General features: G+C 39.4%; 2 protein-coding genes across 2 annotated transcripts in view; both read right to left on the bottom strand.

Annotated features, from left to right (window-relative positions):
• ctbp2a (C-terminal binding protein 2a) overlaps positions 1 to 5297 on the bottom strand; it is a 63756-nt gene extending 58459 nt beyond the window's left edge. The window contains exon 1 of the mRNA XM_078273385.1: positions 4975 to 5297. The gene's annotated coding sequence lies outside the window, so the exon portion shown is untranslated. The remainder of the gene's footprint in view (positions 1 to 4974) is intronic.
• An 8202-nt stretch (positions 5298 to 13499) lies between these two features.
• tex36 (testis expressed 36) lies at positions 13500 to 14477 on the bottom strand. The gene is made up of 4 exons (XM_078272816.1): positions 14427 to 14477; positions 14187 to 14327; positions 13899 to 13973; positions 13500 to 13820 (listed from the first exon to the last, which is right to left on the bottom strand). The coding sequence occupies exons 1-4, from the start codon at positions 14475 to 14477 to the stop codon at positions 13500 to 13502; spliced, it is 588 nt and encodes a 195-aa protein (XP_078128942.1).
• Between the last annotated feature and the right edge of the window lie 437 nt (positions 14478 to 14914).

The following is a 14914-nucleotide window of genomic DNA, read 5'->3' as shown; positions in this document are numbered from 1 at the left end:
GCAAGGCACAGTCATCCAGGAGGACATTATTAGCTGTCAGCATTAACAACCAGCGTAACAGCAACAGCAGCAGAGTCGGTTTCATAACAATGCTCACAGAAAGCCTCTTCTCTGCCCCAGCGAGAAGAGCAGGCAGTCAGGACAGCCTGCTGCGTGCAGATGGTGCTTTGTCTCTGCTAGTTCCTACAAAAGTGAAATGCAGACACAAATCGAAGCACACATGTACATGCACACATAGTTGGAAGACGGTACCACTATTCATTCCTAATCCTCTGTGGTTTGCATGAAAGTTAATGGCAGGTGTTTAAAGCAATGGCTATGCCAAGAGAAGGAAGGGGAGTTAAGTGGGAGAAGACCAACTCTTTTTTTCCCCTACTGGCAAACACACACACATGCTTTTCCATGTTGGAAGAGGACTGTATTAGAAGCCTATTAGATCTGCAACCCCCCCCACACCCTCATCCACCCCCTCTGTGCTCCATCTATCTCTGGCATAATGTCCATGCATGCAGTTGAGAGCAATTAGGACTTCTTTGGAGGAAAATAGCCAGTCATTAAGGAGGAGCAGGGACTCCACAGTGTGATGGTTTACGCCAGGTGGGAGACGATTCGACAGCCAAGTGGTCATAAAATACAGGAAACAGTAAACATTGTCCACTGCCGACGAGCACTTTCCTCCAATAACATAATGAGATCATAATTTAGAGAAATGCTCATTTATGCATTCAAAAACATACTGTACCCACACTCTCACTATACTGTAGGCTACAATCATTTTAAGATTGGCCCTTTTAGCACAGACGTTACTAGTAACACTAAAGATGGCTCTCCTCTATTTGAGTGTCTCTGTAAGCCATGACAGTGAGCCAGAATGTAAAATATTCAGCCATCATACATTTTATTATTTACACGTGCATTTCCTGCTCTACCATGTTAAAATGTCTTCACGTACAAAAACACAACTTTTACTGTACTTTATATCGTTTCATCTGAACAATGACATTATATAGCTGATTATTTGATTAATCGATTTGATAATCAAACATGTTTCACAATTTAAAATGTTTTCTGCTTTACTCCGTTATATAAATAATTGTAAATTGAATATCTTTTGGTTTTGAATAACTGGGTAGACAAAACAAGCAATTTGCAGACGTCACCCTATGCTCTTGGAACCTTTTTTTTGTTGTTACCATTTTCTGCTTAAAGACTAATTGATTAATCAAAACATACTGAATCAATTATGGAGGAAAAAAAAAATCTTTATTTGCATTCTTTAATGACACGCCAATGTGAGGTTTAACTCAAAGAGAAAAATCTTCAAAGATCAAAGATCTTAAAGAAATGATGATCAAAGCTTGATCTTAATTTTCTACGCAAGCCACAACACTACAAGACTAGTCTCGCATTGCCTGTGGACATTGGCTAGTCCACACAACATTCCGGGATAGGAGAAAAACTGTGGTTTATTGGCATTTCTTTAAACCAATCACAATCGTTTTGGGCGGCACTAAGCCCGGACGGAGCAACGGTGCCTCGGCAAAATCGCCTCAGGAAGGAACTTGTTTTGGTGAAACGTGTTTGTTCAAAAGTTGTTTTAGTCGTGCAAGAGAAAACTCAGGTTCGACAGATAGTCTAGCTAGCGGTCTGGATTTACCCTGCAGAGATCTGAGGAGCAGTTAAAACATAGTCCTCAAAAATCCACCGGAGTTTACAATGCCAACACAAAGAAAGCGGAAGGTGACGGACATCCGGCCGAAATGAGGGACATCTGGCGGCACCGGAACAATCTCGTAAATGAAACGTCGTTGATATAGACTACTACAAGATTCATTTGCATGTAAACACTCAGAGACACAATGTGCAGGACAATGATGCAGCAGTGGTCAGACACAATACACACAATAATGAAAATCTAATACAAGCAACAGTGAAACTTATTCAGTTAATTACTTTGGATTCAATATTTAAGATTTGGGCACAACGTGTGGATACGATTCTGCAGTTTATGTTTGATTGTCTCGATTAGAAACCTTAATGCTTTCAAATACAAGAAGTGGACTACAATTTGCTTGTTTTCTGGCCACTTCGCCAGGTTAACTGGGAAAGACTATTAAATACATCATTTTGGATTGGCAAAGGTTACAAAGAAGCTTTAAGAATGCCAATGTGGCAGGAGAAAGCTACAGGGAGGCTGTGAGAAAATGAAAAATGATTTAAGCTGCAATTAAGAGCAAACTACCAAAGATATTTCTATTTATTCATACTGTCATGGGCAGACAAGAGTGCATGCACACTATTTTTTAAGCACACTGGTATCAGTAAATAGATTCAGACATCATGTTGCTGTTTGGTGCAGTCCCAAAACGATCCTTCATAACCACAAACTAAAACTGAATCAGAAGCAACTGAGACACAACAAAGCACGTTATTACAAGCAAAGAACAGGTGTTGAAAATTTGTAGAGTGCACCACTTACACTTAACAAACAATAGATTGTTGCTCAAAAAACAACTGAAGTACAACTGTTCCCTTATTGTAAATGCCTCTGAAGTACGCAGTTCTCAATTTGCAAAAAGCACTTCTTCACAGAACAATCTATTTTTAACATCAAAGCCTCAAGGCTATCTGAGAATTACGCTTTAAGATGTCTAAAAATCTGTGACAGAAATTCAGCAGGAACCAACAAAGAATGTTTCACATTCAAATATTATATCGTGAAACTATGAAAAAAGCTAAACTGGTTAATTGGTTATAGCTAAATGCATGTAACAAAACTCTTGAAATGAAGAAAAGCTAAAACTAAGAATCACTTAAGACAGATTAATCACAGCCATGTCCAAACCTGTGGTATAAATCCCAAATCCTCCTTGCTCTGTGATTTTTCAAAGCAGTTTGTCCGAGTGACATCAGGCTGTGCATTTGCGGCCCCTTGCAGATGGCACAGTGTAATTTCACACCCATTACCTCCTCTCCACAATGCATAGAACAATCCCATGACAGTAACATCCTCTCAAACCAACTCCTATGGGAACTTTTAGAAGCCGTTAGCGGCCTGGCCGTTATGGGAGTTCTCCAAAGAGTTCACAAGAGCTATTTCAGCAGCGTCCAAATTACTATGTTAAATGGAGTATTAGGCTCTGAGAATATGATTAACCAAATATAATTGCTTTGCTTCTGTGACTTCAAAACAGGCAGTCAATGCCTGATTCACGTTATTCTGTTGCTGTGCTCTTCCTCTTCATAAAGTAATAATGTCAACAAACAATAGGGCATTGCAGCAATGCAACACAGTCTCATAAAATAAACATAACATGCATTCTCTGTCCAAAGAAAAAAAACACATGCCAAATGAGCAAGGGGTGAGCGGAAGTGAGAGACAGCACCTGTGCTTTCAAAAAACCATTATCTATTCCTGCATCAGTGCACTTGCTTCCCCAGCTTGCCTCTTCACTTTCCAGCGTGTTATAATACGGCAGAGAAACACAAATGAGTCCCTACACAAGCATGTTGTACAGCAGATCAGCCATGTACAACAGCGCTCTCTACAAGCACAAATCATGTTCGTAATCACAGTACACCAATTCCACCAGCCACCAGGGAGTATCTGTTGAGGCAAATGAGAGTCCTGGTTTTCAATACAAACACACACACACACACACACGTGTACACACACACACACACACACACACACACACACCATCAAGCACAATCTGTATGCATGATATCATAAATATTAAAGAGTTGGTTTTGCATTTTCTTGACATTTTTCTCCTCTGCGATAAATCAAAAGGCCTGATAGGAGCTGCCATGTACATTGCGATGCTGCCTGTGATGCGTTTGCCTTGGGAGGCCAGCTTTCATATCTTAACACATGCAGGACACGAAGACGTGAGAGGAAGTTCAACCCCTAGAGAGTTGAAGGCTGCGGATGAGAGGAGGGATAGGGAGAGGCGAACAGGGAGGGTGGTGTTGCAGGTATGAAAAAGGAAATCCCAGTACGCACTGACAGTCTTATTAGTACTGTATCTGTTGCATCATCAGCAACTGATATATCTTTGATGAAAAGACAATCCATAATGTCTTGAGATGATCAAATGTTCAAATAAAGGTTTTCAATGCAAACGTTGGCCTTTGGAAGGGTGCAGGCCACGGCCTGCATATCATTAACAAAGGGCTTTTTCTCAGCGGTCATAAGGCTCCACTCTAAGTTCCCCTGCCTGTTGTGACAATGCCCACAGGGTGGGAGCAGATGTCCGTTGCCAGCAGCACATCTGCATACAGCCTCAATCCCCACCCCTTCACTGGCCAGACAATGGAGCCGCCCTCCTCCTCCTCCTCCACTTGAATCTTTCTTCCACTGGAGCCTCCAAATGCAGTAAAAAAAAAAAAAGAAAAAAAAAAAAAGAAGAGTGGGAAAGTGGGGAGAGTTGAGAACCAATGCACTCTGCCTGTCAAAACCGTGAAATGGAAGGATTATCCTCCTGTTTCGAAATGTGCAGGTGCTCATATGGATGCCCGATTGTGTCACTAATTAAGCCCTCATTGATTAGTAGGCCACGGAGGACAAGCGAAGTTTAAACTGGATTTGTTTGGTTATGCACATGCTAGCAAAAAATATTGCACTAAAATACACTTGTACCAAACTTTTCATCAAACTCCTTAAGTGTTTATGTATTTTTGAAAAGGAATCATAAGGATATTTACAAAAAAAAACGTAAGCCTAATCGGATCTTTGATATGTTCACCATTACCTTGTAACTGCCCAGCTCATATAAACTTAATAAAGCCTATTCCCACATCACTATGAAGTGTATCGGCTATAATGTCTACTCCCACCCTCTCATGTCCCTCCTTGCTGATGGCGCAGGGACACATGGACAGCGACGCGAGTGTCGCTTTCAAAACTATACCACGGTGGAGCACACACTGAAATATTTTTACACCACCTTTAGCAATAATCTTGAATCCTACCTCGACTGGATGTTTACTGAGAGTTCAAACGTCGGCTTTGGGGGCTCCAGAAATAGAATCGCAGACTACGCATTTCAAATTCGCTTGTTATCTCGGATTTAGATAATGATCCACCTTTAGATGACATAAAAACTTAATCCTGATCGCAACGGGACAATCTCCGGCGCTGGGAAACGGTGCCTGTGTCGGTTTTTACAGGGGGAAGTAGCGTCGGCTCTCGGTGTGTCTGGTTATCCTGCTGTTTACTTATACGGTTCATAAACACTCCTATTCTTTTCCTCCTGCCAGAATTGAGAGGTGTGTATCAGTTTGCTTTTCCTTTTTTTCTCTTGCTTTTTTAGTGAGGCGGAGCCTTTGCCCACTTCTCCCTCACATACACACGCGCGGACTCGCGCGCGCACACAGACAGCACATATGAGACACTTGCAGTTGATGGGGATGGAACAGTGGGAAATTTCGGGAAAAGCGATTTTTTTATTGATATCTAATACAATACTCATACACATATTTGTTAAATGTGTTGTTATTGGTTGCTATAGAAACATAACTTTAGCTACTGAGTTTATGTAGGCTATTTTATTATTTTTTTAATTTGCTGTTGCTATATTTGTTTAGACTTCTTACTAAATTTTAAATTACTAAATTGAGCAGCACCTTTACAACATAGCTAGCTAGCTATCTAAGGCACCGTTTTAGCCAGTTAAGGTTTTACTGATGTGAAAATTGATTGCCACAAAACATATGCACTCGAATAAGCAGTCAACTAGCTAATATAGGCTATACAAGCTAACTTTAATGCTAAACAGGCGGTCACTTTTGCTTAATGTAAGTATGACTTTGTATTTATTTATATACTGTCTGCTTACATGGAGACATATTTGTATTTCAGAGTTAGCTAGTATTAAAGCAGTTTAGAGCGAAGGAGAAATATCGCTAGCTAGAATTCCGCTAGCTAGCTAAATTAACCTAAATTTAAGATGCTATTTGGTAATTTGGCTAACGTTATTAGCATAACATTTTGTAATTTAAAGTATAGCTAAATTAAACACATTTTGATCAAACAACATTTTGATTAAGTGTCAGGTCGATGTGTTGACCATATTCCATATTAACTTCTTTTACACTTTAAACTGGTCATATATTAGCAAGCTAACGTTTCATCAATTGGTTAAGTTAACGTTAGACACCTGGCAGTTGGGTCTACTCAGGGCAAATATTTAACAATAACTAATCTCTACATAAAAACAAGCTACTAAACTAGCTAGTGGTGCAATCCATTTTTTACTTTGCGATGTGTAGCTAAATCAATCTTCTGGTTAATATTTTTTGAAGTGGGGTATGGCTGTTTTGGGGGGACTTGAGAGTCGGCCTCTGTATGTCTAAAATCCTGCCTGGCTGGAATTATATCTGTTGTACAGACAGACAGATTGTAAGTACATACTGTAGATAGATTTGGTGCTCTCATGTTTACTCTGTTCACTCCTCCTCTTCGTGCTACAGGTGCAGATAGCAGCAACTGCAGCTGTGCCTTCATGTCATGCTTAAAACATGCAATATGTTTCTCTCCCAATTGTCCCCTTTTTTTAAGCTCCAGTCTCTGCAGTAGAATCATTGTGGACCCTCCATGTATTTACACAGCAGTGCCGGCCATATTAACAATGACACAGATGGCAGAGAGCATTTTTTGATTTCTTGGTCACTTCAGTCTCTGCCTACTTTTCCAACACTTCCAGCAACTCATAGTCTTTGAATGGAGCTTTCCACAAAGGCAAAGAAAATCAGCGTTAGCAATGTATGAATCATTAACATACCTTCAATTCTGTATCTTGTTGTAGCTTCTGTACCATGTGCCCTGTGTGTTTGTGTGTGTGTGTGTGTGTGTGGTCCCAGGCCTGGGGGCTCTTGGCCCTGTCCTGAGTGCATCTTTCCCTGTGGTCATTTTGTCTCCAGCACAATGTAACTACTGGGCATGAACCCAAACACTCCAAAGACCATCACCAGCCAAAATGGGACACCAACTGAAGCATATGTTTGCAATGGCAGCAGAGGGGATGGATGCCAGGAGGAGAAAGAGACAGACTTTTTTTTTTGTAAGTCAACATTTGATTTAGATGGCTTCCGTTTCTCCAAAGTAAATAAAACAGCAAACACAAAGGTATGTAAACTATTAAACTCACTAAAATCTAATGATGAATGACCAAGTCAATGATGCAGTTTAGTATTTAATGGTGTAAAATGACATGTATGGTGTAGTTTGCAATATATATATGTTGGTATCCTAAACTCATAGCCATATGTGGCAGATTTCCCCTCTTGTTGACATTTTGAATATAAGTTGTTTCAAAATCTGCTTTAATCCTACAAAGGCTGTTTGCTAATGATAAGCGTATCGTCTATTGTGTTTACTATATGTCACTTAGTGAATCACCTTCCTGTGCTTTATTTCTCACTGCACATTTCAAATAGTAATGACTTATGTTCCCCTTTTTATTATACTCCAGTCACTAGCATAATAATCTGATGTACTAAATCAATAAGTTTGAAAATTATAAAAATGTGCACCACAAAAGGGTTTGCCTTTGTTTATACACTAGTTGTTAGAGGAACACACACACACACACACACACACACACACATACACACACACACACACACACACACTTCTAATCTCTTCACTGTACAGTGGGTATTTGAGAGGATCAGTAGTGTGTGACTGCATATTTCTGCAGAAAGACATTATTTCTTCCCTCAATTTCTCCTGGCAGAGATCTGAGTGTTTGACCTTTTTAAAATGCAAAGTGATTCTTCTACTACAGAGAGTGAACGGGAGGCTCATGATTGTGCTACTAAATTTGAGGGACTTAATGCAGTAACTCACAGAGAGGGAGAGCTGTTCTGCACCTGCTGAAGTCTTGACTTGGTTTACGGGGATACAATAACACCTCCAAGGGTTATGTTAATCTTTAAAAACGGGTTATTCTTATGCTGCTCTACTCTTTACCTCATTTGAATTAATATTTCACTGCAACCTTGAATCAGTCTCATGCATAAATCACCTTATTGCATAGCATTTCCTTTTACGTGGTCCTGCATGTGTACAGTACTGTAACGTTTGTTTTTTGCTTTGGTCTTTAATATCAAAATAAATTGTGAAGATCTTTATTTATTCAGTCCAACCATTCACCCATCTTTTATTATATTAAATAATCTGTTATACTCAAAATACCTTGTATACTGTATGCCACTGTGGATAACCATCACCCTCACTTATAATTTTCGATAAACATTTCACATAATTTCACAGTTTTCCTCCTTGAGAAAAGGAAGGGCAGCTAATTTAACTTCAACATCACTACCAGAGCACTTCTGATGATAAAAAGTGGAGATCATGTTAAGTTGAGAATTTAACAATTTATGACACATGCTACATATGGGATATTGTAATACGAAGCTCACAGGAGTGTAATTTACATTTGATAATGATGTCAGATTGTTAAGAGTGTTCCATTGTTCTGCATATACCTCCTCCACTAAGTGTGCATGCAGTGCATCAGTCTTTTAACACCACTTTTGAGGATGGCATAATATGATTTAAACAAAGCCACACAATACCACTCTGACCGCTCTCACATCTAATTATATTTCACCACATTAATGCCTCTGACACATTCATAGCAGACTTTAAAAGACACAGGGATGCTGTCATTGGCTTATATTTATGCCTCCAATAGAATGCAAATGAAGCAGATTTACCCTCTTTGACTGGAGAATAGTGTGAAAACAGTTAATTAGACTTGTTGTAAGGTCTATGGATGTTTTTGCTTCCTCCTACAGCAGTTTCCATGGCTGACTATATAAACTAGATGGGTATGCAATGAAGCTGAATGCAGGAAGTTATACAGTCATGAAAACAACAGCAGTCTATATAGTGTGAGAACTGAAGGAAACAGAATTTAGGCTTGCCTCCAATTACAAGACAATGTCAAATGTGACTAATTTCACATGTTGCCATATTTTTCATCAACCTCCTTTTGGTCAAGTATGGAAGACAGTAAAGAAGCAGATTCTTTGGGGTGTGTGTGGTCCGATTTATCCATTTTACTTAATGAATGCTGTAATGCTGAGGTTATGAAGGAGCAGACTAGATGAAACTTAGATGTGGAGCTCCTTAAGTAGTGATGAAATACTTGGTAATACTGTACAAATGTGGCAAGCAAAACCAAGCCACTGTTTAGTTGAGCTAAGAAGTGTGTTTCCGAGCGGAGCATAGAAGTGTCCATTCCTGTCGCTTGCCCCTGCATTGTTGCCCCTTACTTATATATAACAAAACACAAGATCAGGAATCCAAAAGACTGATTCGGCTTTAAACATTTTATTTAGCAAATGTCTAATTTTACATAGCACTTAAATAAAACCAATTAATCTTTTTCACTCTTATATAGCACAATTCTGCTGTTACAGCTATGACAGCTATGCTTAGAAATTGACACAGTCTTGAATGCAATTTCCTTCATATAAGCATGATAAATTCATCCATGCTTGTATAAACTATTTTCTTGTTCTCTTGTGGGTGGGGTACTTGAACAGACTGCTGCTTGTAGGTCTTTGTTTACAACCAGGCTAATGTAATTATGCTCACCACCTACACACAAATTAGCATGCAAACTGTGTCGGAGGTTTGAAAAATACACGGAGGACTGTGATTTAGTGCAAGGAGAGGTCTGATCTTCTAAGGCAGTGTTTCTGCAGCACTGCTCGATGCCACGATGTCAGGTCGGCGGACCTCCCAGCTGCAACATGGGAAGCAGGATTGCAGCTAACAAGCTCCAAAGTACTCCATTTAAACACACATGTACAGTTCAGACACACACCCACAGACCTTCTTAGCTGGGGAGCTCTTATCTCTACTGAACAAACTCCTCGTGTGATGGGAATGTTCTCAGGATGTTATCTTGTCCTCTGTAGAAATAAGATAGCTAGCCACCTTTATCATCACCCTCAGACTCTGGAGGGCCCCTGGCCATTACTGGAAGAAGGACCACTAGGCTGTCAAGGGACACTAACCAACTGGCTGCCTGAAAAAAGAGACTTCCAGGGAATTGTAAGTACCGCAAGTGTAATGACTGACAGGAGATTGGAAGGACTCTTAGGGTTAGGTAGTTTAGCCCAGTCAAGGGAGTCAACTCTATAAGTCTTGGAGGCTGTTTTGTACTTAACAGTTGTTTTTTTGCACAGGATGCTACACAAGATGAAGAATATAAGAAGAGAGGAAAAAAATCTAAAGAAATAGGGAAAGCTAGAGTTTAGTTATAATTGGCAAAAGAATAAACCGGAAAAAAAATATTTGAGATATGAGATTTAACTGAAACATCTCCATGGCAACTCTATTTTCAAGTCACATCTTTAATGAATAGATAATGGACAAAATGCAAAACACAACTTCATAGTGTCAGAACAGATGCCAAAACTGACATGAGAAAAAAAATAGAGGTAGATAATGTTTGACAAAAAGTCATTTTGCGGTGCGCACAACAGAGTATGTCAAAACAGCACAGCAGCCTTTTTTGAATAGAAAACACACACGCACACAATATATACCAGAGCAACACAAATCTTCCTTCTGTTGCTGTCATTTTGACTGTCTGGCAAATTCACCTCTTGTTTTCAAAGCATTTTTTCTATAACAGGTGCAAAACCTCTCAACTCAACACATCAAAGAGACACATGCACCTGCAAATAAATCACAGCGAATAGTAAGAATCCAGACTAGGGCCTCCTAACACCAAAGAGGCAGGATTCAAAGTGTCTGATTTAATATTCATGAAGTGCAAGGCTTTGGTGGTTGAATGCTTGTTTACTGAGATGTGTCTTTTGTCCTTGGGAGAAGGTTTGATATTCCACCAAGCAGCTGTATTTACATATAGGCCTACTTGCGGTTTTGCCTCTACATGATATATATATATATATATATATATATCTCGCCTAACATAGCACATACATTACACACAACCACATAGTGACTAATGATTGACACACAATTTCAGTTTGCTCTCCTCTCCACTGTGAAATATCAAAAGCCTTACCGCTGTTCTGACAGAGCTAATGAGTTTCTGTTTATGAAGTGTTCCGTGCGGAGGAGTTGTTCAAGTTGCGACAAGTCCAAAGCAAAGTGAAGTCTGCAAACTGCACCCACAGGGACAGAGGTGGCAGACAACCATTTGAGACCAGAAGGCACCAGCTGTCAAACACAAAGCACAGGTGCTTTCCATTAATAAACATTTCCCTCTCGTCAGCACCTCTTTTTTAGATTAATTTATGTATGATCTGATATCCAAAGCTGTTTAACAGCTATATACTGTAGGTTTCTGTGTAAGTGACATGGCAAAGATAGGGTTAAAATTGAGCTGGTAACCCTTTTTTCCCCATCTATGCACCTGTTTTTTTCCCCGTTTTATCAAAGATGGGGTCTTTACAAACCCCTCGCCCTGCAGCTCTGTTGTGCACCTGCATCACAGAATCAGTTCTTTGGCAGCAACGTGTGAGATAATCTCAAAGTGAAATCACAGAGTAGCAGCTCCATATGGGTGTCTCAGAGCTTTCTTGTCTTGCTATATAAAAAGCGTGAGATGTATTGTATGTCCCCTTTTAAAAGTGAAACAAACTCCTAAGGTCAGCGCTGTATGTGGATCAGTTAATAACAGCTAAAAGAAAGGTTGTGAGAAAAACCCATATCCCCGGTGGGTACTTAATGAAAGAAAGCAGCTGGTCAGAACATACTCTGGAGAAAACATCATCGAGAAAGTAGTGTGGGATACTCTTCACTTAATTGCCTTTCTCTGAGCAGTGTTCTGTTATTCTCCCACGCTTTCTCCTCTCTTGTAGGGGTGGCACACACACATATCCATCCCTTTTATCCCCAGGGGCGAAACAAATTCATGCATTATACGCCTCAAATCAAACATAATTTATTTAGTCTTAATGTTGATATGCATAGAATAAAAATAGCTGGATTATTTTTGTAATTATTTCCCCACCACATTGTATCCAGAGCATGTACATTGCACAGGGTTTTTGGTTATTACATTTCTCACACAACTGGCTGTTGAACAACTCAGTGGATCATCAGGCCAACTGATTACTTATGCAGACATGGTGCCCTCTGCTGGCAAAACTCTGAACTACCAACAGTCTTCACATGGCTCTACAGTGGCCCCTGATTTAAATGAAATCATGCTTCTATTTTCTCACTTAAGAAAAGTTCCATGAAGGTGAACCATGTAAATGAATGACTAAATTATACTTCATATTAGTACTAAGTGTGATTCCATATGCACTCGTGATTAATGTGTACTAAACATGAAATTGAAAGAAATCTGGGGGTGTGGGGTTAAATAAGAAGTGTGCTTGAGGCGGGCAGCTACAGGTTGCATTAGCTGCTATACTAGCACAAAACACTCAAATCTCTGACTGAGCTGACGTAGTCAAGCTGCATTGCAGGTAATGTTGGCACCAGGTTTTAATAAAGAAGAAAAAATGATGGAATAAAAAAGATGACATCTCTGGTTTTGCTGCATCGATTTGGATTTTTTGAATCGTTTGTCGTGAATCTGATAATTTTATAAAAGTGCACGGCTAAATCGGTGGATCGCTCTTTAAGTAATAATAAAGTGTAATCAAGTTACCTATTTTGCAGTAATACTAGTCTTTTTAGTTATGTACTTTGTGTATAATGGAGTCATTTTAGGACAACTATTAATATACATTTACTATATATATATATAAAACAGTATATAACAGTTGTATAATGTAACTCTGAGGGGAGTTTTTGAAAGACAATGAACCAGACTATGTCATAGGGGACAGACAGGGAAGGTCTAACAAAAGACGCCATTAAGTTGCATTATGAGAAATGTAAGATCCAGTATTTTTGGAGCTCAACCCACACTAGTGTCGGAAAGTCAGGATATCTCGGCCTCTGCTGCTTCGTTTTTTACCTTTTTTTTTTTAATGTCTTTTGTAAATCCCCCAATTTAATAAATGTGTTATGCCAAATTACTGGATTGCCCCTTCAAATATGTTAACATCCCAGAAAGAGTTAGAGTAAACATATTTTATATATATTTCAAGTATGTATAGATTATGTGCGTAAAAAAAGAACATTTAAATACAATCAAATACAACTTGATGTCTCAAAATAGCATTGTCAAGTGTAATTAAATATAGTCAGGAATATGATAAGATGCATTTATATTGTTAATACATCAAAAATGAATAACTATTTACTTTCCAGTCAAATTGGGGTTGTGGAATAAAACCTTGTTTGTAAGCTTTCCTATTTGTCCTGTCTGCAATACAGCTTTCAAAATACCTTAGAGCTCTTGAAACAAGAAAATCTGAAGTTTATAATTCAGTTTTTTTATTTGACAGCTGGACCCCGCCTAGAAAGTTCCCCTGGCCCCCTCTATGCTGTCCCCTCACTGTATGTATGTACAGTATGTATGTATGTATGTATGTATGTATGTATCTTAGGGCTTGGATTGTGCTGAGCAGTTAGTAGCTGTCAGCACTTGCAGGGTCTGTGAGAGGTCGGAGTCGTGTCGTCCGAACCACATGACTTGCTCCCCTGCCTGCGCCAAAGCTGCCTCTGCCGACTTCTGCTTGTGGTTGCGGGGAAACCGCCTGGTGCTGGTTGGAACATTTACTGCCTGCTTCACCGTCAAGTCAGTCTGTTGGACCGTGATGTTCCCCCCGGTCTCTTCAGGGCTGCTGTAAGCTCCATCTTGGCACAGGCAGAAATGGGAGTTGTGCTGTCTGTGATCATCAAGACACTTTCTGCGTCCTACACCCTGAAGTATACCAACATGGAAAATATATGGTTTCCTTTCTTACATTTCATAATGGCCTGAATTTTTCATTATACTCACACGAGTGAAGACAGATATGTTGTCTTTTAAGGCATGCTTGTTGTCGTGGTCTGAGAATGGATATTCTCTGGATTTCTGTAAAGAAACTCATGAAGACACTCATATTGGAAGGACAGGTTATAGTCTAATACAACTGAATATAGTGGAATTGGGATAAATGAGGAGGCTAAAGTGCTTTGATAGGCAGTGCAATGAACAATTTTAAAGCCCTGGGCCATGACTGTAGGCTACTGTGAAAAAAACAGAACAGTTATGTCAAACACTTTAATATCTACTGTGCATACACACCTGCTGAGTTTTCCATTTAGGATAGCGCTCCAAGTTCGAAGCCTGAGGCAACGATGATTTAACCTGAGTCAGCATGATCCCAGTGCTTGTACAAACCTCACGACTCCTTGTTTCATTTTCTGCTGAAACTGGATGAGCAAACTGAGAATAAAATGAAAGGAAGGCTAATTACACAGCCAGGTTTGAATGTTGTGATTTGTAATGATCTGATTATATGTGTTGAAATGAAGAATTTCTTACCCATTTGCCATCATTGCTCATTGAAGAATATCGCTTTCCACCTTTTACCATTTTAACACAATTTGAGAGTCCACTGAGTAGTTCCACCAATACACCACACACACACACACACACACACACACACTGTTCAACTTAACAACTAATGCAAACACACTGGTGACTATGGAAACATGCTGCTGCATGCACAAACTGAAATGTGATCTCAATTTGCCATGGAGATGTGGAACTGGAATTCTGGTCGTAAAAGAAAATACAAAAAAAAGCATGTTTTGTGGAATATTAAATTATAGCCAATTAAGTATTTAAATGTACTATGTGGAATTATCCTGTCTTCTTTTAAAATGTGGAGAAACTAGACAGAGTCTTTGTTGAGGAGCTCTACAATTCAGCAACTAAAGGTCAAAGTAAAGGTTTCTCTGATGGATGAAAAAACAAACAAAAAATAACACATGTGGCTTTATTTTACACAACACTGGATTTAGGAAAAC

This window comes from Sander vitreus, chromosome 17 (genome assembly GCF_031162955.1).
Source record: "Sander vitreus isolate 19-12246 chromosome 17, sanVit1, whole genome shotgun sequence".
Classification (NCBI taxonomy): Eukaryota; Metazoa; Chordata; class Actinopteri; order Perciformes; family Percidae; genus Sander; species Sander vitreus.
This window is presented reverse-complemented; position numbering and strand designations above follow the sequence as displayed.

Coding starts and splice junctions, on each gene's coding strand:
- tex36 (XM_078272816.1), bottom strand. CDS start 14,477: ATGGTAAAAGGTGGAAAGCGATATTCTTCAATGAGCAATGATGGCAAA. Junction 14,328..14,426: donor TGAGCAATGATGGCAAATGG/GTAAGAAATTCT, acceptor TTTTATTCTCAG/TTTGCTCATCCAGTTTCAGC. Junction 13,974..14,186: donor CTAAATGGAAAACTCAGCAG/GTGTGTATGCAC, acceptor GTTTCTTTACAG/AAATCCAGAGAATATCCATT.